This window comes from Hylobates moloch, unplaced genomic scaffold (genome assembly GCF_009828535.3).
Source record: "Hylobates moloch isolate HMO894 unplaced genomic scaffold, HMol_V3 SCAFFOLD_15, whole genome shotgun sequence".
Lineage (NCBI taxonomy): Eukaryota > Metazoa > Chordata > Mammalia > Primates > Hylobatidae > Hylobates > Hylobates moloch.
The window spans coordinates 97,212,526-97,237,969 of record NW_026652290.1 but is presented as its reverse complement, the minus strand read 5'-3'; the positions used below and the strand labels follow the sequence as shown (position 1 = coordinate 97,237,969).

At 61.3% G+C, this 25,444-nt stretch overlaps 2 protein-coding genes across 2 annotated transcripts in view; one reads left to right on the top strand and one right to left on the bottom strand.

Annotated features, from left to right (window-relative positions):
• SCAMP4 (secretory carrier membrane protein 4) overlaps positions 1 to 25,444 on the top strand; it is a 247,195-nt gene that overhangs the window by 138,276 nt on the left and 83,475 nt on the right. The gene's annotated exons all lie outside the window — the stretch shown is intronic.
• On the bottom strand, positions 7,076 to 20,793 carry MKNK2 (MAPK interacting serine/threonine kinase 2). Its single transcript, XM_032178656.2, has 14 exons — positions 20,648 to 20,793; positions 20,352 to 20,498; positions 16,210 to 16,297; positions 15,973 to 16,074; positions 15,792 to 15,889; positions 13,138 to 13,217; positions 12,759 to 12,832; positions 12,394 to 12,498; positions 12,235 to 12,290; positions 12,062 to 12,157; positions 11,476 to 11,670; positions 10,655 to 10,819; positions 9,748 to 9,791; positions 7,076 to 9,466 (listed from the first exon to the last, which is right to left on the bottom strand). Exons 2-14 carry the CDS (start codon positions 20,400 to 20,402, stop codon positions 9,223 to 9,225), a joined length of 1,398 nt encoding a protein of 465 aa, XP_032034547.1. The 5' UTR covers positions 20,403 to 20,498; positions 20,648 to 20,793; the 3' UTR covers positions 7,076 to 9,222.

Below are 25,444 nucleotides of genomic sequence, written 5' to 3'. Positions count from 1 at the left end.
ACACACACACACACACACACACACACACACACACACACACACAGAAAAACTTAGCTGGGCGTGATGGCCTGTGCCTGCAATCCCAGCCACTCAGGAGGCTGAGCAGGTGAATCGCTTGAACCCGGGACGTGGAGGTCGTAGTGAGCTGAGATCGTGCCACCGCACTCCAGCCTGGGCAACAAAGGGAGACGTCATCTCAAAAAGAACCTGTGTTTTCGGAACATTCACCATGTTTGCAGGAGCTCTATTGGTAAGGAAAAAAAAATGTTTTGTTTTGTTTTTTCTTTTTGTTTTTGCCAGAGTCTTGCTCTTGTTGTCTAGGCTGGGGTGCAGTGGTACAATCTCAGCTCACTGCAACCTCCGCCTCCCGGGTTCAAGCAATTCTCCTGCCTCAGCCTCCTGAGTAACTGGGATTACAGGCGCCCGACACCACGCCCGGCTAATTTTTTTTTTTTTTTTTTTTTTTTTTGAGACGGAGTCTAGCTCTGTCGCCCAGGCTGGAGTGCAGTGGCGCGATCTCGGCTCACTGCAAGCTCCGCCTCCCGGGTTCACGCCATTCTCCTGCCTCAGTCTCTCCGAGTAGCTGGGACTACAGGCACCCGCCACCACGCCCGGCTAATTTTTTTACTCTTAGTAGAGACAGGGTTTCACCATGTTAGCCAAGCTAGTCTCGAACTCCTGACCTCAGGTATCTACCCGCCTCGGCCTGCCAAAGTGCTGAGATTACAGGCATGAGCCCCCACGCACAGCCAGTATTTTTTTAAAGAACAGCTTTGGGGTTTCAAAGAAATTGTGAAGGTCACAGGGATTCCGCACAGTCCACACCCCACACCCGGTTTCTCTGACAATCTGTGCCGTGCAGTAGTGGGTGCTGCTGTCTTTTCAAAGGATCCCCGAATCACTGCTGCGATGTAGAGGTGATTTTGCCATGAAGGACTCAGTTTGCTCCCGCTCCTGACCCAGTGGGACACGTGGGCGGACCCTGGCCTGGGCACCTGTGAGCCAGAGCTGGTGGTTCCCTTCACAGAGGGGCAGACTGGGCTCTAGAGGCTGGAGGTGGCCTCGGTCACAGCCTGTGAAAGACTCCCAGTTCCTCCAGCTCCAGAATTTTCCTGCCACTCTACGAGAAGAGACTGGAAGAGGGCGGGATTGGCAGAGAGGAAACCACAAAAACAGGATTGAGAGCAGCAGCTCAGAAGACAAGCTGTTCCTGGCAGGCGGCCGGGGGCAGGCAGCGGTCAGCTGGGGGGCCTGGCAGGGCTGGGCGGGGCTCAGTGCCACCTGGGAGGGAAGTGACTCGGCCTATGGCACCTCCCACACTTCCTACACACAAGCCAGGCTGGGCAAGGGACAAGGGCAGCAGGCAAGGGAGCCCCGAGGATGGCCGGGTGGGGCTGTGTGCCTTCATTCATTCATTCATTCATTCATTCAATCTGTTATGTGCGAGGTCACAAATTAGGACAAAGGAGGAGACAGCTGAGCTCAGCTCGCCTTCGAGTGTGGCGGATGAATAACCCAGGGCGAGGAACATTCACGGATGGGCATGCGGCTGCAACGCGGCCCGAGCTTCTAGGGAGCACCTCCGGAAGTGATCCCAGATCTGGGGGCTGAAGGGTGCAGAGGAGAAACCAGGTGCAGAGGATGTTGGGGAGGCCCCCCTGGAAGGGGGAGCAGGTGCATAGGCCCGGCGTCCAGAACGAGCTGGGGCTGGAGAAACTGAGAGGAGGGCAGAGTTTGAGGGGGAGGCTTGGAAGCTGGGTGCCCTGAGCCTTGAACTCCTGGGCTCAAGCAATCCTCCCACCTCAGCCTTCCAAAGTATTGAGATTACAGTGTGGGCCACTGCACCCAGACTAAATAAAATTATTATTATTATGATTTGAACCTAAACTAGGTGGCACTTTGTTTTTGTGCTATGGGCAATGGGGAGCTATGGGACGTGTTAGAGTAGGGGAGGGCTGTGAATGGTTTTTTTTTTTTTTTTTTTTGAGACCGAGTCTCGCTCTGTCGCCCAGGCTGGAGTGCAGTGGCACAGTCTCAGCTCCCTGTAAGCTCCGCCTCCCGGGTTCACACCATTCTCCTGCCTCAGCCTCTCCGAGTAGCTGGGACTACAGGTGCCCGCCACCACGCCCGGCTAATTTTTTGTATTTTTAGTAGAGACAGGGTTTCACCATGTTAGCCAGGATGGTCTCAATCTCCTGACCTCGTGATCCGCCCGCCTCAGCCTCCCAAAGTGCTGGGATTACAATCGTGAGCCACCACGCCTGGCCTATGAATGGTTTTAAGTCACTAGGAGAAAGGAGGCAGAGGCAGGAATGGGGGCTGGAAGGTCAGCAAGGAGTCTGAGGCCTTGGCCTGGGGTAGCAGTGGGGGGGAGGACAAAAGTGGGGGTGATTTTGAGAGGAGACTTGGGAGTTGAGATTCAAAGGGTGTGATAGGGGGAAAGGAGGAGAAGACAGGGAAGACCAAAGCCGGAGAGGAGAGACCCTAGGGATGGGGCTAAGGAGGGAGAGCCATCCCCAGCTCGGATTAGGCTCAGCGAGGTTGGCTGCAGCACCCAGAGAAAACCTGGGGGCTGGGACCCTCTGGGTTTCTGGGGCCTGCCACTGTCCAGGGTAGAGGTCTGGCCAGGCCCCGCCCTGTGGTCATCTGACCCAGCCCTCTGTTCTCCAGATGGGGAAACTGAGGCCCGGGTTGGCAGTCATCTTGCCAGCCCCATAGCCCCTGCTCCAGGTGACAGCTCGGAACCTGGATTTCCAGTGTGTGCCTTGAGGCTGTGGGGGAAGCTAGCGGAGGACCCCCATGGGCCCCTCCCTCCTACTGCAGCTGCAAAACAGGGCTAGAAGGACTTCATGGGTCATGGGGTTCAGTCGGGACCGTGGGGTAGCCACGAAGTACCCTGCAGGGGGTGACAGACCCCCGGTGCCCAGCCTACCCTTCACCTTCCCCAGCAGTCAGCCCTGCAGGGCTGGGCCCCTCCTGGCCATGGCCGTGGTCTCTGCTCCACCTAGGTCTCCCTGGACCCTTCCTCTTCTAGGCCCTGCTGGAATCCACCCCGGGGCCATTCACATCAAAAGTCCAGAACAGGCAAATCCCCAGAGACAGTGCACTAGAGGCCACCGGGGGCTGGGGAGGTGGGGAAAGGCAGTGACTGCCGGTGGGCCAGGTTTGCTTTTCCGGGTGATGAGAGTGTTGCAGAATTGGATTAGAGGCGAAGGTTGCACAACTTTGCATGTGCTAAAACCATTGAATTTTAGACGAAGTGGGTGAACAGCGGTGCTGAGATTTTTTTTTCTTTTTTTAGAAGGAGTCTCGCTATGTTGCCCAGGCTGGAGTATAGTGGCGCAATCTCGGCTCACTGCAACCTCAGCCTCCTGGGCTCAAGCAATTCTCCTGCCTCAGCCTCCCTAGCAGCTGGGATTACAGGCACCTGCCACCACGCCCGGCTAATTTTGTATTTTTAGTGGAGATGGGGTTTCACCATGTTGGCCAGGCTGGTCTCAAACTCCTGACCTCAGGTGATCCTCCCGCCTCGGCCTCCCAAAGTGCTGGGATTCCGTGAGTGAGCCACCGCACCCGGCCAGGTGCTGAGTTTTACCACAGTAAAGGTGTTATCTGAAAAAATAAAATGCTGCCTAGGTTCCCTGTTGCCTTTGGGGTGCAGCCCCCTCCCCCGCCGTGGTCGGGTGTGTCCCCACACGGTGCTTACTCTCGCGCTCCAGCCTCTCGGTGTGCAAGTACCATAAGCTTCCTTCACCTCTTCACGCCTTCTCCCATGCAGGCTCCTGGGGCAGGGCAGGGAACCCTCCCGTCCTGAGCGCCATCTCTCTTGCCTCCAGCCCCGTCCAGGCCCAAACCCCGCCCCTCCAGACCGGAAGCCCCGCCTTTCCAGGCCGAAACCTGGCCCGAGACACAAGCCTCACCTCCACCTCCAGTTCGTAAGCCCCGCTCCCTCCAGGCAAAAGCTCCGCCCCCCAGGCCATAAGTCTCTGCCTTCCAGGCCTCAAACCCCACCCAATACACAAGCCCCGCCCCCTCTGGGATCCTCCCCAAGCCCCGCCCCTCCAGGCCACAAACCTCGCCCCAGACGAGGCCCCCCGCCCCTTCAGATTCCAAGCTCCGCCCGCCAAGTCCAAGGCTCCGCCCCCATATAACAAGCCCCACTCCCAGACGCCAAGCCTCGCCCCCTCCAGGCCTCAAGTCCCGCCCCCTAAGGTGACGTCATCGGTTTCTTTCTTCCTGGGTTTTGTCCCTGCACTGCAAGCCCGTAGCTCACCTGGCTGCCCTTGGCTCCCGCTTGATGGATCCGGAAACTGAGGCACACAGTAGCCTGGATACAGCTGGGATTTCAGCCCAGGCTGGCCTCCTTAACCACCAGGCTTCGCTGTCTTCCTTCCGCTCCCGCCTCCAGGAAGCCCTTTCTGGTCTACACCCAACTCCAGGATCTGAGGTCAGCCCTCGGCCGTCCAGCTGATCTTCTCTGCCACCAGCCCCAGCACAGCGTTCTGCCTGCAACAAAAACTTAATAATGGCTGAGGGGATGAACCCTAAAGCAGGCAGGGGCCAGCCATGTGCAGAAGGTTAGAATTACTAGGACTTGTTAGGTTGCACAGTCCCAAGGCAGCGGCAACAACGTCTCTCACCCTCTCCCAGGAGGAGACCCTGCCCTTCCCCTTCCCTTGAACTTGGGCGGGGCTCGCGTCTCCTGTGAAACCAGAGAAGGTGGCGGGGGTGGCGCCGCCTGGCTTCTCAGCAAGTCAGCCTGGCAGCTTCTGCTTTGTTCGCTTGGAACCCTGCTTACTGGAGACCGAGCTTGGGAACACAGCTGCCATGTTGTGGGGAAGCCCAAGCCACACGGGGAGGCTCCCTGCAGGCGCTGGCCCTGGTTAACAGCTCGCAGCTGAGCCCTGACTGGGTGTGGTGGCTCACGCCTGTAATCCTAGCACGCTGGGAGGCCGAGGCAGCTGGATCACTTGAGGCCAAGAGTTCGAGACCAGCCTGGCCAACATAGCAAAACCCTGTCTCTACTAAAAATACAAAAAATTGGCTTGGCGCGGTGGCTCACGCCTGTAATCTCAGCACTTTGGGAGGCCGAGGTGGGCAGATTACCTGAGGTCGGGAGTTCAAGACCAGCCTGACCAACGTGGAGAAACCCCGACTCTACTAAAAATACAAAATTAGCCAGGTATGGTGGCACACGTCTGTGATCCCAGCTACTCGGGAGGCTGAGGCGGGAGAATCGCTTGAACCTGGGAGGCAGAGGTTGTGGTGAGCTGAGATCACTCCATTGCACTCCAGCCTGGGCAACAAGATCGAAACTCCGTCTCAAAAAGGAAAAAAAAAAATACAAAAAATTAGCTGAGCTGTGGTGATGCACACCTATAATCCCAAACTACTCGGGAGGCTGAGGCAGGACAATCGCTGAACTCAGGAGGCAGAGGTTGCAGTGAGCCGAGACAGCTTCACTGCTCTCCATTCAGCCTGGGCTGTGAATGAGATTGTCTCAAAAAAAAAAAAAAAAAAAGGACAGGGTCTCACTCTATCACCCAGCCTAGAGTCAGTGGCATGATCACGGCTCACTGCAGCCTCTACCTCCTTGGGCTCAAGTTGTCCAGCTGCTTCGGCCTCCCATGCAGCTGGGACCACAGGTGTGCACCACCATGCCTGGGTTTTTTGTTTTTGTTTTTTTTTTTTTTTGAGACAGAGTCTTGCTCTGTGTCGCCCAGTCTGGAGTGCAGTGGTGCGATCTCGGCTCACTGCAAGCTCTGCCTCCCAGGTTCACTCTATTCTCCTGCCTCAGCCTCCCGAGTAGCTGGGACTACAGGTGGCCGCCACTGCGCCTGGCTAATTTATTTTTTTTTTTTGTATTTTTAGTAGAGATGGGGTTTCACTGTGTTAGCCAGGATGGTCTTGATCTCCTGACCTCGTGATCCTCCCGCCTCGGCCTCCCAAAGTGCTGGGATTACAGGCGAGCCACTGCGCCGGGCCTGTTTTATTTATTTTTTTTTTTGAGACAGTCTCGCTCATCGCCCAGACCGGAGTGCAGTGGCACCATCTCAGCTCACTGCAGCCTCCGCCTCCCAGGTTCAAGCAATTCTTGTGTCTCAGCCTCTGGAGTAGCTGGGATTACAGGCATGTTGCACCACACCGGGCTAATTTTTGTATTTTCAGTAGAGGCAGAGTTTCATCATGTTGGCCAAAAAAAAAAAAAAAAAAAAACGGGCAAGGTGCGGTGGCTCACACCCGTAATCCCAGCACTTTGGGAGGCCGAGGCGAGCCGATCACAGAGTCAGGAGTTCGAGACCAGCCTGGCTAATATGGTGAAACCCCATCTCTACTAAAAATACAAAAATTAGCCAGGCGTGGTGGCACTTGCCTGTAATCCCAGCTACTTGGAAAGCTGAGGCCAACTCGCTTGAACCCAGGAGGCAGAGGTTGCAGTGAGCCAAGATCTTGCCACTGTACTCCAGCCTGGGCAACAGAGCGAGACTCCATCTCAAAAAACCAAACAAAACAAAAAACAAAAGTAGCTGAGCCCTGCATTGGAGTCGCCCCAGCTCGCAGGAATGAGGCCACCTGTGAAGAGCTCAGCTTTTGTGTGTATGTGTGAGATGGAGTCTCGCTCTGTCATCCAGGCTGGAGTGCAGTGGCGCGATCTCGGCTCATTGCAATCTCTGCCTCCCGGGTTCAAGTGATTCTCCTGCCTCAGCCTCCTGAGTAGCTGGGATTACAGGTGTGCACCGTCATGCCCGGCTAATTTTTGTATTTTTAGTAGAGACGGGGTTTCACCCTGTTCATTAGGCTGGTCTAGAACTGCTGACCTCGTGATCTGCCCGCCTCTGCCTCCCAAAGTGCTGGGTAATTACAGGCGTGAGCCACCGCTCCCAGCCGAACTCAGCTTTTTGCCTGTCTTCCCAGCAGTGCATCCAGGTATCCTGGAGCAGACACAGACCCCACAAAAGCGCACCCCCTCAAAACTCCTGACTCACAGCATCACCAGCAACAACGTGGTTTTGCACCAATTGGTTGTGGATGGCTCCTTATGCGGTGACAGAAAACTGGAACTCAGGCACACACAGCAGGTTTTTTGACTTTTATTAAATCTTTACAAAACAGAATACAAAATTCCGGCATTGACAGTTGGTGTAAAGGGAAACTTCTGAGCTCCGTCAGTTCACCTGGTACAACGGAATTAAAGTGCTTGGATGTTTTTCCCCCACTTTAAAAAAACTTTGAGTTTTTTTTTTTTTTTGTCTTTTAAAAACATCGTAACATTAACACATGGCCGTTCACCGTCCCCCAGCACTGGGAGCTGGCCTGGGGCCCAGGGTCCTCCAGGATCTTCACTCATTCACAGTAATGGTTCTGACCAGTCCTCCAGGTCGCACAAGGATGCGACATTGGTGGGGAGGGAGGAGGAAGTGACTGTCCCACCTTCAGGAAGAAAGAAAAAAAAAAGGCTGCTAGCTGCTCAGCTTTGGAGACCCGATGGCTGTGGGCGCCTGCAGCGGGCGGGGGTCCATTTGCTTGTTCTTTGATACAAAAAGGCAGAGAATCCCCCGTTACAAAACATGGAATCACCGACGGGAGAGTTGGGGGAAAGGGGTGGGCGGCCTGTCCCACCCCCAGGGGTCTTTGGAAGGGGTAGTCCACAGATATGGGCAGCGGGGACCAGGGAGGGAAGAGCACCCCCACGGCCACCGGACTGTGACCATCGTACAAGATTCAGGAGGGGCACCAGGGCCGGGCAGACGGTCTCCGAGGCCCCCACCCCCAGGCCCCCCCAACATTCAAGTATTCTTCAAGAACAGGGAAGCAAAGTCAACCGATGTTTTTGTTTTCCTTAAAAAAAAAAAAAAAAAAAAAACCTAAAAAACCAAACACGACGAAGAATCCGACCGCGGATTTAGAAGCCAGAGGGACTGCCCCAGCTGTGGAGTTCGAGGGCTGCGCTGGGAAGGGCGGGCGGTGACCCTAGCTGCCCCCACAGCACAGCCCCGCGCACTTCTAAAGTGGAACCCTGTATTGCATAGAACGTCCCCACCCGCGGGGAGAGGCGGCAGGCTCCGCAGCCCTCGGGGGTCGGAGCATGGAGGGTGGGGGGACTGAGCAGACGCCCCCATTCCTGGGTGCCCGAAGGGAGGCCGAGGCCGCGGCCATCTTCCTGAAGGTGGCAGACCAAAAACACTGCCCTGAGGGTGGGATTCGGCCAGACCCTGGGGTCTGGGCTCAGCTCTAAGGACAAGGACGGAGCTGACGAAGCTTCCAGGCCAGGCCTGAGGGGCGGCGCGAGGCAGGACGTGGCTACGGTCAGACTGAGCCCTGAGAAGGGGCACTCGGGTGCCCCAAGGGGGTGTCTTCAGGACCCCCCACATTGGCTGACAGTGCCTGTCCAGCCCCTCTGCCTGCTGCGGTGGAAATGGCTTCGGGCCGGGTGGGGCTCCTGCTGTCTCAGGCCCTGGTGTGGTGGGGAGGGGCAGCGGCTAGCCCCTGGGGTCAGCTGCAGTTTAAGGTCAAGGTCGGAGGCCAAATCTGGCCACCAGGAGTCCTGGACAGACAGACGGGCCTTGCAGGAAGACCCGATTGTCAACCAGCATGGGGACAAGGCAGGCGCAGGTGAAGGGCTGGGGGATCCCATGGGGTGGGTGGGTGAGCTGCCCGCCACCTGCCTGCCTGGCCCCTCTGGAGACAGGCGGCCCCTCCCCTGCCCAACCAAGCCACCAGGGGTGCTCTCAGGGTGAGGGATAGAGGGGAAGAGCCTGTCCCTGAAATACTGCGGGCTGGGAGGGAACACGGGGACAGGGTCCTGTGCCCCTCCCTAGCTCTGCAAGATGGCAAACGCTGTGGGCCTGCTCTCCTGAGTCACTGCAAGCCATGTGGGCAGATGGCGGGCGGCACAGGTGACCTGGGGGCACCTTCACAGTAGAGGTGAACAGGGCGGGGGCCGGGGAGGGGACAAGCCCAGCCACCTACCCTCTGCTCAGCTCACCGGGTGCCTGCCTTGCTTTTAACCATCCAAAGGAAAAAATAACGGGGAGGGGTGGAAATGAGAAAAAAAAAACCCCAAAGCAAAAACCTAGAAAACGCCCCCCTGAGCTGAGCTTAGTGCCTGGGAATCCAGCCAGAAGAGGGGCAGCCCGCTGGACACCGGCTGGCGATAGCTTAAAAAACCTTTAGATTTGATTGGGGGACGGGCAACCTATGTACAGAGGGGAGATGGGAGGGTCAGGCACGGTCTCCCACCAGGACCACCGGGGCCGAGGACAGGCTGGCCCTTTGCCGCCGCTGCGCCAGCTTGGACTGGGAGGGTGGAGACAGCTGCAGGCAGCGTGAGGTAGCTCGGACCAGGACGGGCTGGCCCTGCCCCGCCGCCTCCTCCTCCGCCAGGTCCTCGTCATGCTGGGCCAGCTGCCGGGTCACGGCGATGGCCTCGGCCGCGAAGGACGTGAGATCTTTGGCACAGCTGTTCCTGAGAAACGGGGTGGGGGTAGGTGGTCACCGAGGAGGCACCCCTTAGGGGACCCCTGGAGTCTGTGCAAGGCCCTGGGGGGAGGGGCTTCATGCCCCCCTCCCAGCCCCCACCCTGAGGCTCCTCTGAGTGCCAGAGCCCCACTGGCGGAGCTCCACTGAGTCACCAGGCTTGCCTGCCTCCCCGACCCCAAAGCAGCTCTCCGGGTCTTTCACAAGTGTCTTAACCTAGCAACCCCGCCCCCTGGACTCAGGGGTCCCGAGCGCCCCTGCGGGCCTCACCTCTGCAGGACCATGGGAGTGGGCAAGGTGTTCTCCGGGGCGCACTGCAACGAGAGTGGGTGGGGGCAGAGCTGGAGAGCAGCTGGGGCCGCCTGGGGCGCTGAGTGGGGTGTCTGGCCCAAGGGATGCCGTGCCCATCCCATCACCAGGACCCCACCGGAGACGAGGAGTGCACCCGGGTGCCCTGGGAGCCAAGCGCCCGCCCCGAGGTCCCTATGGCGAGGCTCCGTGTCCCCCTGCCCAGGGAACCCGAGGCTGGGCCAGGCTAAGGCCTGGTGTTACAGGACCCAGTGAGGGTGGAGGCAGAGCCCCAAGCTCCACCTCTTCCGGCTGTTCCCAGCCCAAACCCACCTCCGCCCCCCTCTTAACCCACGGGTCTCTGGATGCTTCCGGGAGGAGTTTGGAGGCCCCCAGCCCCTCGCCTGGGGACACAGAGTGACCCCAGCTTCTATTTTTAGTAAATCCTCACTCCCTGGGGTTGGCAGCTCAGCTCAGATGACCTCTGGCAGGAGAAACACTCGACTCCTCCTGGATCGAAAGCCACACAGGGAGGGGTGGAGGCAGAGCCTGGGCCTGAGACTGACGACAGGCTGGGCTGGGGTCTATGTGAGCTGGGCTCGCTGCCCGCTTCACTCCAGCTTGCTGCGGGGTATAGGTCCCCACCACCCTTCAGGAAGGTTCTCTGAGTAGCCGCTGCTGGGAGCTGCCTGCCTGGCCAGCGGGCACCGCGCACAGGCGGGCGGTGGGGACTTCAGCTGCACCCCTCGTCCTAGGGCAGAGCCTGCGCTCTCAGGCCTCAATGCATCTCAGGGTGTCCAGGCTACACCCTCAGGGCTTCCCACGCTCGCTCTGAGGCCACCCTGCAGCCCCCCATGCCCTCCCTGGTGCCCGTGTGGCTGACACTCACCCCCTGAACCCAGGGGTGCTGCAGGACTTGGGCGGCACTCAGCCTCTGCTTGGCGTCACGGACGAGCAGCTTGGAGATGAGGTCTTTGGCAGCGCAGGAGATGTGAGCCCAGTCCTTGTCAGGGAACTCATACTTGCCCTCCTGGATACTCTCAAACAGCATGTTCTGGGGACACAGGACACAGGGGAGCTTAGACCTGCCCAAGGGCCTGGATACTGTGCACTGACACGTGGCTCCATCAGGACCCCAACCACCACCAGACCCTAGACCACGCATGCCTGGGGCGGAAGGGACTGGGAGCCGGACCAGGAGAGTCGGCTCTACCCAAGTGGAGCTGGATTTACAAAAAGGCACCTCTGGGGGACCTGGTTCCAAGGGCCACAGGCCACAGATGCTGAGCCTTAAGCCGTGGGCAGGCAGCCTGAGCCTGATGCCCCCAAACCACCTCTCACTCCTCCTCTCAGCTCTCTGAACCCTGTCTGGGTTTTCTTTGGGCAGGCAAACCTGAAAAGCCTTCAGGAAACTGGAGGACAGGGCGGCACTGCCCTGTGGATGGCATCAAGCATAAAGCACACCAGGCAGGTCCCCAGGGCTTAGGGGGAGTACAGAGTAGGTCCCCGGGGGTCTGGGGAGCACACACAGCAGGTCCCCGGGGGTTAGAGGGCACACAGGGCAGGTCCCCGAGGGTTAGGGGGTGGTCAGGGGGCATGCCCCCTAGACTTAGGAGGTGCGCAGGGCAGGTCCCCTGGGGTTAGGCGGTATTCAGGGCAGGCCCGGGGGAGGAGGGTGCCCAGGAGAGGAGGGTGCGCGGGCCGCCGCACCTGGCAAGCAGGGCAGGCCTCGCCGCGGTCCCAGCCGCAGTCGCTGCCACAGCGGCCCACGAAGGGCGGGTAGCCGCTGAGCAGGATGTACAAGATGACGCCCAGGCTCCACAGGTCGCAGCGCTTGTCGTAGATGCTGGCCTCCTCGCTGAAGGCCTCCACCACCTCCGGGGCCATGTACTCCGCCGAGCCGCACTGCGGGCGGGGGAGGGGCGCGTCGGCCGGGGTTTCCCAGCATCACGTGGGAACCGAGCACGGGTAACTGCAGGTCACCTGCGCCAGCCGGCTCGGACCCCGCCCCGCCCGGCCCGACCAATCAACGGCTGCCGGGAACGGGCCCCGCCCAATCAGCAGGTGCAGAGCTCGCCCCGCCCCCGTCGTGGCCCCGCCCCACCAAGCCAAACACCGACGGGTGGGGGCGCCCGCTCGAGGCTCCGCCGCGTCACCCCGCCCAACCAATCAGCGGCTGTTGCTAGGCGGAAGCCCGAGCTCCGCGGCCTGGAGCTGCTGGGTGGCCCAGGCTCCACGAGGTTAAGCAACCGCAGAGCAAGCGGCCGAGCCCCCAGCCCTCCCCGCGGGCCCTCACCGGAGTGAGCAGCTCCGGGGTGGAGATAGGGGAGCAGTCCCCGTTGAGTTTGATGCCGCTGCCCAGGTCGAAGTCACAGATCTTCACGGGGGAGACCTGGGAGGGGCCAAGAGGGCCGTGAGCCTGGGGTCCCACGCGGCCCGCCCCTCCCGCGGGTGGCCCCGCTGGCCTACCTGGTTGGGGTGCTCACAGAGGATGTTTTCCGGCTTTAGGTCCCTGTGGGCGATGCCTGGGGGAGAAGCCACAGAATCACGAGGGGGTGAGGGGCTGGGGGTCTTCCAGGAGTCCTTGGCAGGCGGCCCTAGGAGACTCCGGGCGGGGTCACCACCTACCTTTGTTATGCAGAAAGTCCAAGGCACTGGCCACGTCCTGCACCACCACGCTGGCCTCCAGCTCGTTGAAGTGCCTGCGCTTGTGGATGTGGCTCAGGATGGAGCCTGGACAGGGCAAGGCAGGGCAGCGCAGGGCAGGGGGAACACGCAGGTCATCTCCGAGTCCCCGCAAGGCCAGCACCCACCTCCACTTTGGCAGGGACGCCCCCACACCGGCTTCCTCCGGCCCAAAGGCCTCACCCTTGAGCCACCATTTGGGCAGGACACTCACCCCACAAGCCCCCTTCTGCAGGTGGCACTAGGCCCCCATCCCATAATACCTCCCAGCTCCCTCCCCCTCCTCACAGCCTGGAGCCCCCAGGTACCTCCCCGCATCTTCTCAAACACCAGGTAGAAGCGGTCCTCCTCCTCGAAGAACTCAATCAGCTCTAGAACGTTCCTGGGGTGGGGGTGGGGGGCAGGAGAGGAGCTGAGGCTTCCTGAGGCCCCTGGGTACCTACTGCCCGGCCTAGGAGGGACCCACCCTCTTGGTGCTGGCCCATCCACCAGAGGCTGGGACTGGGGCAATAGGCCAGCTTCACACTGCCTGCCTGGGGCTATCAGCCAGCCTGCTTCAGGGAGGGGAATGCAGGGCCTGGGAAACTGGGTGCTCTACAGACGCTTGCTGGGGGTGATGTGACACTAGGCCCTTCATCCGCTGAAAGACGGCTCAGGCCAGTGCTGTGGCAAGGGTGGCTCACCTACCTGTGTCCCTGGCACTGGTACAGCATCTCCACCTCCCGGAAAACCCTGCTCCGAATGTGGCCTGGCTGCTTCTCAATGATCTGAAACAGTCGAAAGGACACAGCACCTCAGTTGGTGGGACGCTCATAGCCGAGAAGGGGCCAGAAACTCCACTGCCACGGCTGGAATTCACCACACTTATGCCCTGCAACTCTAGAAAGCAGGGCTCACGCCTGTCATCCCAGCACTTTGGGAGGCTGAGGCGGGTGGATCGTGAGGTCAGGAGATTGAGACCATCCTGGCCTCTACTGAAAATACAAAAATTAGCTGGGTGTGGTAGCGCGCACCTGTAATCCCAACTACTTGTGAGGCTGAGGCAGGAGAATCACTTAAACCCGGGAGGTGGAGGTTGCAGGGAGCTGAGATTGCGCCATTGCACTCCAGCAGCCTGGTGACAGAGTGAGACTCCGTCTCAAAAAAAAAAAAAAAAAAAAAAAAGCCAGTGGGGGCTGCTCTCCACCTGTGACCCTGACAGCCCTCAGAGACATATTTGGGACCTGTGACTTCTGCAAAATATCCCCACAGGACGTCAGGGTTCCCTGCCCTGGGCGGCCACCCTCCCTGACCCAGAGACAGTGTAGTCCCCTGTCCCCACAAGGCGAGTCCCTGGTGACCCATAGAACTAGGGAGGCCTCAGGACACCTGGCTGCCAGCCCACCAGGCCCCACCTCACATGTGGCCACAGCACCAAGTCCTGCTCCCCAACTCCGTGCCAGCCTGGGCGGACACTTGCCCGCCGCCTCAGCCAATATCTGTTTCGGGCCCGCCCTGGTTGGCTGCCCCAGCCACTGGTGGATCCAGCCTCCCTGAGCCCCAGAGCCTCAGGAAGCCACCCTACTGCCCCCAGCAGCTCCAGCTGCTCCCTGCCACCTTCACTGACAGAGGTGGGGTGAGGAGGTATCTGCAGCTTCCCCTGGCACCTGCTGGGATCCTCCTCCCAGGCTGGACATGTTAGCCCCTCTCACTGGGCGGGTGGCTGGCTGCATGAGCACTCTGCCCAGGTTTCCCTGCCCACTGCAATGGCCTGGTGACAGTGGGGATGTGGCATTCCACCTGTGAGTCCCTGGCTCCTGCCTCTGCAGTCCCGCGTCTATACTGACAAACAACACTGTCCCAGCGAGGGGCAAGAGAAAACAACTGGACGTCAGGGTGTCCTGAAATACCACCATCCAGGCTGCTGCTGAAAGCTGTGCCCAGCAGGCACTGCAGATGGTTCTGGATAAAACTGAACCTCGTCCTGTCCCTTGGGTGGCTGGCTAGAATGCTCCTTCTAGGAGGGGGCACAGCCCCTCCTGGCATGGAAGGGGCCTATTCTGAGGTCCCAGCATGGGGGCTCTGCATCCAGCCAGCAGCCTCACGGCACCAGGTGACCCCAAGGCGGCTTCCCGCAGCATGACCCCCTGAGGGCAGAGGGCCCACACCCCAGTCCCCATAGAACGCTCCTCAGACCCACAGGCCCAGCGATTCGCCTGACTCGCCCAGGACACCTCCTCCTCCCACTGCCACCTGGCCGGACCAACTCCCAGACGCCAGTGGCCAAGAACACCTCCAGCAGGAAGTCCCCCAGGCTCTGCAGATCCCAGCACTGACCACACCGGGTCAATGTGGCAAGATGGCCAGGGAGGTGCTCTGAGACACCACTTAGGAGCCCCAGAGGCCACACAGCATGAGTCAGGCTACCTAACCCCCCGAGCCTCAGTGTCCCTATCTGTCAAACAAGGACAGGAAGCAAGGCTGCCTGTGGGGCCACCAGGAGAGGGCTGTGCTCACAGGGACGCCTGCTGTGCGGAAGTGCTTCCAGAGGGGCCTAGTGCTCCTGCACCATCGCCTTGGCCTGCCTGGGGGCTCCCAGGAGGCAGGGACCGTCCATACAGTGTCTGTCCCTGCCTGTTGCCGCTGTAGTCCCAGCACCCGGCCAGTAACCTCCCCAGGCTGGCCGCCCCTCTTCTTCCTCCTCCTCCTCCTCAGAGGAAAGCTCTGGCCTGGCCGTCCACCAGGACCCACAGGCTCCTGGCGAGCCCTGCTCACCAGGGCACACCTGGCCCTCTTTCCCAGGCAGCCAGCCCTCCCAGGACCCCACCCAGCCCGGGAGCCGGATGCCAGATCACGAGGGAAGCCTGGAAGACTTCTTGGAACACAGGACCCAACCGGCCCGCAAGGTCAGAGGGTCACAGCCAGGGCCTCAACAGGGCTCCTGCTCCCAGCCCTTCGGCCACACCCTGGGTTTGGCAGCCACCCGGGGCTAGGGTGACATGGGGGGCTCTCACAGGCCTGCACTGAGGTTCCCCAAACGCAGAGCCCCTCTGGGCCCTGGGATATGACATTGCATTTTGATCCTTGAAACCAAACTGTCACGTACACTCAGGGACGGCTCAGAGGCAGGGACAGCCCAGGGGACCCAATGGGCACAGTGCCGCTGACTGAAGCCCCCACCCTGGTACCAGAGGGGCCACCCCCGCTGTCATTCCCGACTGGACTTAGGGCCCGGTGGCCGCTTTTAGACACGGGTCTTCCCGGCTGTAGGACGGGGAGCCGGAATGCCACACGCTGTTTCCACCCCCGCTCAGCACCGATCCCAAGGCGCTGGGTTCCCCAGGGCGCGGCCGCGGGCCCACCTTGACGGCGTACTCCTGGCTGGTGATGAGGTTGATGCAGGTCTGCACTCGGGCATGAGCGCCCTCCCCCAGCACATCCTCCTGCAGCTGGTAGACGTCTGCTGGGCAGCGGGGCGGGCATGAGAGGGACTCCAGCTGTTCCCCACTCCCGGCTCCCCCACTGCCCGCCATCCCCGCTCACCTTCAAACCTGCCGGAGAAGCTGTCGGTGGCCCGGCCGCGCTTCTTCTTCTTGCCCCTCTTCTTGGCGTCCGGGATGTCGATGGGCTGGCTGGCGGGCATGTCTGTTCCAGGAGGCACGCCCAGGGGGCTCAGGACATGGTCCTGGCCGGCTGGCCCCCACCCCCCTGCAGGGGCTGGCCATTGCCACGGCGGCGACAGCGGCTGCCGTGTGCCCTCCTCCCCCTCGGGCCCCTCACCAGGGCGGGCTGAGCACTGCAGGCCAAAGTCAGAGTCTCCGTGGTGGGGCTGGTCTAGGGAGAAGGCCAGCTCGAAGGGGTTCTGCCCCTGCAGGGGAGAGGAGAGGAGAGGAGAGGCACTCAGGCCCCATCCCTCCCCACGCAGCAGGGAGACCTATCCCGCCCTAGTGCCACAGCGTCCAGGCTGACAAGCCCTGTGCTGAGCATTACGGAAAAATCAACTCGGTCCCCGCTCACATGTCACCAGGATCAACTCCCAACGGGGCAGGCAGCATAAACCAGGGAACCCCCCAGCTCCTGGGATTCACCTCCTCACTGCCCCACACTCAGTGTGTGTGTGGATTTCTCTCTTTTTTTAAATTTATGTTTTGTAGAGATAAAGTCTTGCCACGTTGCCCAGGCTGGTCTTCAACCCTTGGCCTCAAGCGATCCTCCTGCCTCGGCCTCCCAAGGTGCTGGGATCACAGGTGTGGGCCACATGTGGAAGGTGTGCGGCCTGCTAGCACCTCAGCAAGGCAAAATCAGGGGACGTAGAGTCTCTTCGGGGTCCATGGAATTTGCCAACCTGGGGGGTGATTCTGTTCCCCAGGAGACACTGGCCCATATCTGGGGACATCCGTGGCTGTGACTGGTTGGGGGAGCTCCTGGCATGGAGTAGGTTGGGGCAGGGATGCTGCTCAGCACCCTGCAGTGCCCAGGACGGCCCCACCCCAGAGAAAGATGGGCCCCAACCTCCACAGGGCCGTGGGGAAGACCTCCTCCCATCCACAGAGCCCTGGGGGCCTCTGGGAAAGGGGTGCATTGTGGGGAGGGGACAGACACAAGCAGCTGGCTCTCAGGAACCCTGCCTCTGATGCCAGGGTTGAGTCACTGTGGGGCCCAAGCCATGTCTTGCACCTCCATCTGCTTGTCCACAGAATGGGGACGGCTGACCTCTGGGGCAGGTCGTGGGGATCAAAGGCAGCGGGGCAGTGGGAGGGAGGTGAGTCACCGGGCGGGCTGCCAGCCTGGTGGCTGTGCCTGCTTTCCCACGGCCTCCTGGGCCATCTCAGAGCAGCTCAGTCCTCCCTGGTCCTCAGTTTACCCCATGCAAGATGGCACACCACCACCTCTCCTTCCCCTAAGCTGCTCCCCTCCCTTTCGTTCAGTGCCTGGGGCTGGCAGGGTAAGAATTCAGTGCCTGGTGCTCTGGGGCCTGCTGAATGTGGGGGCTCTGTCTCCAGCACCCCTGCCTTCTGCCCCTACCCAAGCCGAAGCACCTGCACTCCTCCGCCCGTGTCCCGCAGCTGCCCGGCACACCTTTCCCCCGCCAGCTCTGTGCATCTAAGCCCCTGCCACCCACCAGAGGCTCATCTGCTTCCAGCCCCCCAACCTCGCAGCTACCAGTATAAACAGTGCTGTACCAGTCCTGGGGGCTCACGGGAGAGGCACCCACAGGCGTGAGTGTGCCAGGCCCTGCCCAGATCACATCCTGCACTCTCCCATTTCAGTGCCAGACACCCCCAGAGGGAGCCCCTGGCGGGCCCTGGTACCCGGCTAAGGAACCCGCCTTGGGCCCTGGCGGCCAGGATTCAAATCCAGGCCTGTTGGACTGGGCGGGCTGGGGCTTCTTGACCCAGCCCCAGGACCGTGGGAGCAAGACCCTGACCAGGGGGCAAGGAACAGTGCAGATTAGAGTAGGCTTTGCCCAGCCCCCATGGAAGATGGTGGAATACATATGTACGTTTCCACAGAGCAAATGGCCCAGCGCAGGGACTGCCGGCCCTTTACCAGGGGCCAGGCCTTTGAAGTCGGGGAACCGAGGCCTGGTCAGGTTCCTTGTACCACTGAGCTCTCACTCAGCCTCACCTGTCTGGGTGAACCAGGCGGGAGGGGCCTGCAGAGGTGGTGGGGGTCCCAGTCCCAGTGAGGATGCCGGGTGCTCTGGGCCAAGTCACTGCCCCTCTCTGGGCCCCAGACAACCTGAGTGCGGCTCTAATAAGAGAAGCAAGACTCCAGTGGAGCCCGTGGGAGACCCGAGGCCAGGAGATGGGTGGAGGCCAGAGGGCAGAGTCTGGGAGGGGCCGTAAGCCAAGCTGCCCTCCTGCCTCCCCACCCACCCTGGCTCGGCAGATAACTACCAGGAGGCCACTGGGGGAGGAGGGAAGGAAGGCGGGCTCCAACTAGCCCCCATGGGGAGTCAGCATTCCCACAAGGCTCCTGTCCAGAGGCCCCTGGTGGCCCCGGGGCAGCCACCACAAGGCGGGTGATCAGGATCTAAGGCCAGACTGGCGTTCACCTGCTGTCTGACCTTGGACTAGTGACCTCGCCCCGGGGTCTGTCAGGGGTTAGATGGGAGGCAGCTGCCCCCAACTTGTGGGAGCTCACAAGAGTGAAATGACCTGAGGGGCCACAGAGCCCAGCTTGAGCCCCTGGCCTTGTCTGGCCACCGTTTCCCTGTGCCAGCCACAGCCTCCAACTCAGCAAAGCTACAGATGGACGGCCGCAGCCACCACAGCGGAGGGGCCAGGCACCATGAGACTCCGTGGCCTCCTCGCCTGTGTACAGGGGAACCCCAGGCACACACGCCTGCGGTCTCAGAGCCTCACTTTCCCAACCGCGAATGGAAAGAAACCCAGGGCGCCCGCAGACGTGCCTCCCTGCTGGGCTGCTGCCTGCTGGAGGCAAGGAGGGTATTTCAGGAGAGGTGGCCCCAATCCAGGGAGCAGCCGTGTGTGGTGGGGGCTGTGGGGGGAGATTCCTAGAGCAACCGGTCCCGGCCACCTGGAGGAACACCTCACAGCCAGGACTGCCTGCCAGGCCCTCCTCCACCGAGACGCCCACCTTCCCAGCTCCCAGCCAGGCTGCCCTGGCCACGCACAGAGGCCGGCTCACAGTCCCGGGCAGTGTGGGCGGTCCTGGTCCCACTGTTCTAGGTCTGGCTGCGGGACTCGAGTCAGCAGGCCTTGGCAGGAGGCGGCTGGAACCATCTAGAAAGTTCAAGTGTGCTTTGGCTGCCTGGCTGGCCCCATGCACTGTCCCTGTATCAGCTCACGCCTGGCCCCAGGAGGGAAAAGACCACTGTCAGGTCCTCCTCTTTCCCGCCCAGCCCCTGACACTCCGATGGTGCCAGGCCTGCTGCCCTAGGGGAAAACTGGGCAGGGGTGGCAGGGGTGGAGTGGTGCCCTGGGGCGCTGGCTGGACAGACTTGGGAATTCTTCCCAGAGTCTCTCCTTGCTCCTCCCACCCTGGAGCACCGCGTGTGTGTACACACAAGACACAGACACACACACACACTCACACTCTCTTTCCCTCTCCCTCTCTCCAGTCCTGCCTTCCCTACCGGGCAACAGGTCCCTGCCCAAGGAAGCCCAGTGAAGCGATTACATAACCCCGGCCTGAGGGGTGGGGCGGGCCGGCTGACATCACTGCGTCCCCTGGGCCAGGTCCTGCGGGGCCCCTGCCCAGCACCTGCCCTCCCCTTCCCCCCCAGATTCGCTCATCTGAAACCAGCACTCAACAGCAGTCACCGCCCGGGCTGCGCAGAAACTTCCCGCTCCGACAGGAAACAGCACTTGGGCCTGGGGTGTCTGCGAAGTGCAGGGCTGAGGGGACATCCCATCCCCTCCCCCACGGCACAGGCCCCCTGGAGGTGGGTGCACCTGACCAGCCCGGCCTGGGGATTCTGAAAGTCCCCAGAAGCCACATAGAGGTGGGAATGGGACTGTGGCCCGCTGACCCCTCCCCACCAGGGCACAACCAGCTGGAGCTTGCAGGGTACACCCCCCATAAGCCACATGCAGCGACTGGGACAGGACTGCAGACTGCTGACCCCCCAGAACATATCCGGCGGGGGCTCGCAGGGGACACACAGCCTGGTGCCCTGACCGGGAGGGGGGGGCCCCTCCTGCTCCCAGCCTCACTTGGGGGTCCTGGAGGAAGGACCCGGCAGCCACGGCTTGGGAGAAGACGGTGGCCTGCTGAACCCCATCCTCGCACACCGACCCCGCTTCAGCGCACGGCCGGCCCGGGCAGCCCCGGGTGTAGGGCGGGGGCCAGGCACGAGCCCCGGGAGCCGATCTTAGGGGCAGGCCCCGCGCCCCCCAAGCCGGCCATTCCGGTGGTCCAGCCCGGAGCGCCCCCAAACCGACCCCGGGCCTCACCTTAAACGAACGGTGGAAACCCTGAAGTTCGGCTGGTTTCTTCTGCACCATCTTCTGTCCGGGCCCCGCCAGCGGGGGAGGGGACCGAGGGCCCGGGGGGCGGCCCGAGGGCGGGCGGCCGGGCGGGGGGCGGCCGAGGAGGGGACCCTGCGGGCGGGAGCAGACAAAGGGAGGGCGGTGAGCGGAGACCGGCCTGCCAGGAGCGCGGACCGGGCGGGGGCGGTGAGGGCTCCGCCGGGGCCCGTTTCCCGCTACCGGGTCGGGGTCCTCGGGGCCGCCTTGGGGTTCGCACTCACCGGGGTCGGGCTCTGGCCGGGGCCGCAGTGCCGCCGCCGCCCCACGTCGCGCAGCCCGGACCCCGCTCCGCGGACCGCGCGGGGAACAGCGCCGCCGCCGCCAGCGCGGACCCCTCTACCTGGGCCGCCGCCGCTGAGAGGAGCCGGGCGCGTCGCCGCCGCCGCCACCTTTATAGGCCCGAACCCGCTCTGACCCCGCCCCCGACGCAGGCTCCGCCCGGCCTCTCCCCCTGCGCACGGCGTGGGCGGAGCCAGAAGAGGGCGCTCTCGGGGAACCCAGTGCGGCTGCGCGCTCCGGCGGCGGGGCGTGTCCGAAACGTCTAGCGCACGCCTGCGCAGTGTGGCGCGTGGGGTCTTGGTGCGGAACGTAGGCAGCGCCCCTGCAGCGCGGCCCGGAGCTGGCCTGTTTTTGCCGCCTGAGGCTCGCGGGGTTCGGGGGACCTGCGAGGCACTGGGCCGAGTCCTACCGCCTGGCCCCACACAGGGCAACTCCCTCGGCCTGTCAACCCAAGCCTAGGATACCCCGACTCCCTTGGGTCATGCCCTCGCTCTAGAACCTGCCATGGCTCCCTCTTGCAGTTCTCCAATGCTGGCTCCAGCAGTCCCCCTCGTGCGCCACCAGCACGTTTGGAGTCCCAGCCACTCCCTTCTAGTGCTGGGGGACCAGCCACCGCCACCTACTTTCTTCTTCCCCTGGGCCACCCTGCCTGGGGAGCAGTGAGCTCCCTGAGTTTGCTTTGTGATTGGCAGGAACCAGAGTAGAGGGTGGGGACCGAGGTCTGTGAAGGACCCTTCCTCTGTCCTCGAATAGCATTTCAGGGAGAACTGGGACCTGAGACCCACTGGGAAAGAGCCCAAGGGGTGGATGGTGGCCAGGACAGGAAGTAAAACACAGTCCCGTTTTGGCTGGGGCCCCAAACCAGGCTTAGATAGAATCAGCCCGTCCTGAGCTGCCTGTCCCCCATCCCACAGCATCCTGGTTCAAAGTTCTCCCCAGACCCCGGGCCTTGGGCACACAAGGAGTGGGGGTTCACCTGCTGGGTGGACTGTGGTGTCCTCTTCTGCAGGGGTTTCCAGAAGCTTCGCACAGCCCATCCCACCATCCCCCAACCAGGCCCTGAGCTCAAGAGAGGCTGGAGCCCACTGACCTGAAGCTGGAGGGCCCCTGCCTGCAAGGCCACAGCTCTCAGGCCACAGGGGCTGGGAGGCCTGGCCTCAGCCACCCCCGGGGCATTGGGAGGAAACCTGTGGGAAATTCCGAGCCAAAACCCAGCCCAGCGCCTGACATTGCCTTGACTCTTGGCAATGGGGGGGGACAGAAAACCAGGTCCCCCGGCCCCCCTTATTGTGCATGTGGGTGCGTGTGCGTGCGTATGAACACACACACGCACACACACACGTTAGCTCCAGGTGCCAACTAGGGTGGAGCTGCTAGACCTGCTTGCCCGGGCCTGGCTCACAGAGGGCGCCGACTAAATAGTGCTTGGAGGAAAGGATAAGAGTGTGTGTGTGCGTGTGTGTGTGTGTGTGCGCGCGCTCGTAGGGGTTGTGTGGTCGTGTGAGCTTCCTGGGGCCACTGTAACACAGGACCACAAACCGGGGGGCTTAAAACAACAGAAATTTATGCTCTCACAGTCCTGGAGCCCAGAAGTCTGGAAGTGTGGCAGAGCTTTGCTTCCTCCAAGGGCTCTGGGAGGATGCTTCCTGCCTCTTCCAGCTTCTGGGGGCTCTGGTGGTCCTCGGTTTGTGTCCGCATCACTCCAGTCTCTGCTCCTCCTCTGTGTGTCTATCTCCTCTTATTTTATTTTCCTTTTTTTTTTAGATGGAGTCTCATTCTCTCACCCAGGCTGGAGTACAGTGGCACAATCTTGGCTCACTGCAAACTTTGCCTCCCGGGTTCAAGTGATTCTTCTGCCTCAGCCTCCTAAGTAGCTGGGAATACAGGCATGCGCCACCACACCGGATAATTTTTTGCATTTTTAGTAGAGATGGGGTTTCACCATGTTGGCCAGGCTGGTTTTGAACCCCTGACCTCATGATCCACCCACCTGGGCCTCCCAAAGTGCTGGGATTACAGGCGTGAGCCACCGCGCCCGGCTTCCTCTTCTTCTAAGGACGGCAGTCATTGGCTTAGGCCCACTCAGTGTGACCTCATCTTAACTTGGTTCGATCTGCAAAGACCCTATTTTCAAATAGTTTCTCGTTCACAGATACCAGGGTTAGGACATGGATGGGTTTTTCCAGGAGACTCAGCTCAGTCCACAGAGTAAGTGGGACCATTTCCTCGTATGTGGCACACTATCTTGGTGCAGGTGTGGAGCTGTGTCCATCTTTCAATGTGGACCAACATGGCTTCAACATTCACCCTGACCATGAGGAGCAGACCTGAACCAAGGTTCAGCCCATGCCTGGGCTCTCTGTCCAGCCAAGCTCAGGCACCGGACAGGAAAGGCTGATCCGGGAGCCAGGCCAGAGAGGCAGGTCTGTTCCCGGCACCACAGCCAGGCCGTACCCCAGGCCCTGTCCCCTTCCCACAGCCCCAGCAGGTGGGAGCCATCAAGAGCCTCATGCAGGCCGGGCGTGGTGCCACACGTCTATAATCCCAGCACTTTGGGAGGCCGAGGCGGGTGGATCATGAGGTCAGGAGATCGAGACCATCCTGGCTAACACAGTGAAACCCCATCTCTACTAAAAATACAAAAAATTAGCCGGGCATGGTGGCAGGCGCCTGTAGTCCCAGGTACTCGGGAGGCTGAGGCAGGAGAATGGGGTGAACCCGGGAGGCAGACCTTTCAGTGAGCACAGATCGCACCACTGCACTCCAGCCTGGGCGACAGAGCGAGACTCTGTCTCAAAAAAAAAAAAAACTCGCACAGCAATTGGGAAAACTGAGGAAGTTCAGAGACAGGAAGATGACCCCTGGCTCTAGGGGTGTTCCACCCGGGGTTCCTCCCCATCGGCCCTGTGGACCTTCAAGGCTCAGTCATCTTGTGGGGTGGGGACGTCCTGGGCACTGCAGGGTGCTGAGCAGCATGCCTGGCCTCCACCCACTCCCTGCCAGCACTCAGCCGATCACCTGGCTTCCTCTCCTTCTCCTCCTCCTGGATGTCTTCTGTTGGAGCCCAGAAGACACCCAGATGGCTCTCAGAGGGACACGGGGAGCCTGGTGCCCTGTGCCCTGGTCCCAGCTGATCTGTTCCCCAACAAGCCCTTCGTTTCTTTCTGGGGGGGTCTTTCAGGGTGCAGATCCCGAGAGGGGCGTGGCCAAGGGAACTTCCTAGGTGAAAGGGATTCTGCAGGTGGGACTGAGTTAGAAAATTTTTTTTTTTTTTTTTCGAGAGGGAGTCTCACTCTGTCTCCCAGGCTGGAGTGCGGTGGTGCAATCTCAGCTCACTGCAACCTCCGCCTCCTGGGTTCAAGCGATTCTCCTGCCTCAGCCTCCTGAGTAGCTGGGACTACAGGCACATGCCACCACGCCTGGCTAATTTTTGTATTTTTAGTAGAGGTGGGGTTTCACCATCTTGGCCAGGCTGGTCTCGAACTCCTGACCTTGTGATCCACCCGCCTCAGCCTCCCAAAGTGCTGGGATTACAGGCATGAGCCACCACGCCTGACGGAGTTCGAATTTTGAGACCGTTGTCTCCCCTTAGTCATGACAGCCACAGATATCCTCTGATGTCACCCAGTGTCCTCTGGGGAAAGGATCTCCCCCGGGTGAGACCCCCGGTTTAGGGGATTCCATGGACCCCCCCCCCCAAGAAACTCTGCATCCTATGATGCTCTGACCTGGTGAGGTCCCAGGAGGCTGCACACGTTGAAATCCACACCGTGAGTGGGGAGAGAGAAAGGAGGTGAATCCCAGCAGCGGGGTTCCCCCTGGTTTATGCTGTCTGCCCCATGGGGCGTTTATCTGATGTCTGGTGTGAGCAGGGAGAAAACTCAATATTTTCCAAATAATTGACAAGGGGTTTGTCAGCCTCAACAGTGCGGACGGTTCGGCAGGATTGTTGTGTGTGCTGGGGGCTATGCCAACAGGGATGGGGCCTTGGCACCCTCTCCTCTCCTTTCCTCCCCAACAGAGGCAGAAACCTCTCTAGCCAACCTTCTCCCTAGACCAGCTCTGGACAGGCAGCCAGGCCCAGGCTGGGGGTGTGGGATGGCCAGTGGCCTCCGGAGAAGGGGAGGGTCGCCCACCTGCCTGTGTGGGCCGTGCCTGGCCCTGCCCTGCTGTGAGCCGTGCCAGCCCCTGGGGGCCCTACCAGGCTGGCCACCCCTGCCAGCCTCGCCCCCTGCCCCCACCTCCACCCCCAGCTGGAGCCCTGGGAGGGGGACCCCCACCTGCCTTGGTGGAGGAAAGAGCCTGCCTGGTGGGAGGCAGGAAGCCTGGTGTGCCCCGCGTGACAGTCTCCTTGGTCCTCCTGCAGTGTGGTCTCGGCTGGGGCAGTGAGGGTGGGCACTAGCCGGCCCGGAAGTGGGTGGGTGGGACAGGCAGGGCCTGGGGCCAGGACAGCAGCTCCATGACCCCAGTGAGGGTTAGCCAGCCTGGGAGGGAGCTCAGGGTTGCCCTAGGGGAGCACCAGAGTGAAGAGGAGGGCCTGGGAGACGCTAGCCCCAGAAGGAGGACAAACAGGAAATGAGGTGTGGCTGCGGGCTGGAATCAGCATCAGCTGGAGCCGATCTCTGGCTCCTCTCCTCCCCTTCCTCCCTCCTCCCCTCGTCCCCTTCTCTCCTTCCTCCTCCCCTCCCCTCCTCCCCTCCCCATCCTCTCTGCTTTCCTCCCTTCCACCCCTTCTCTCC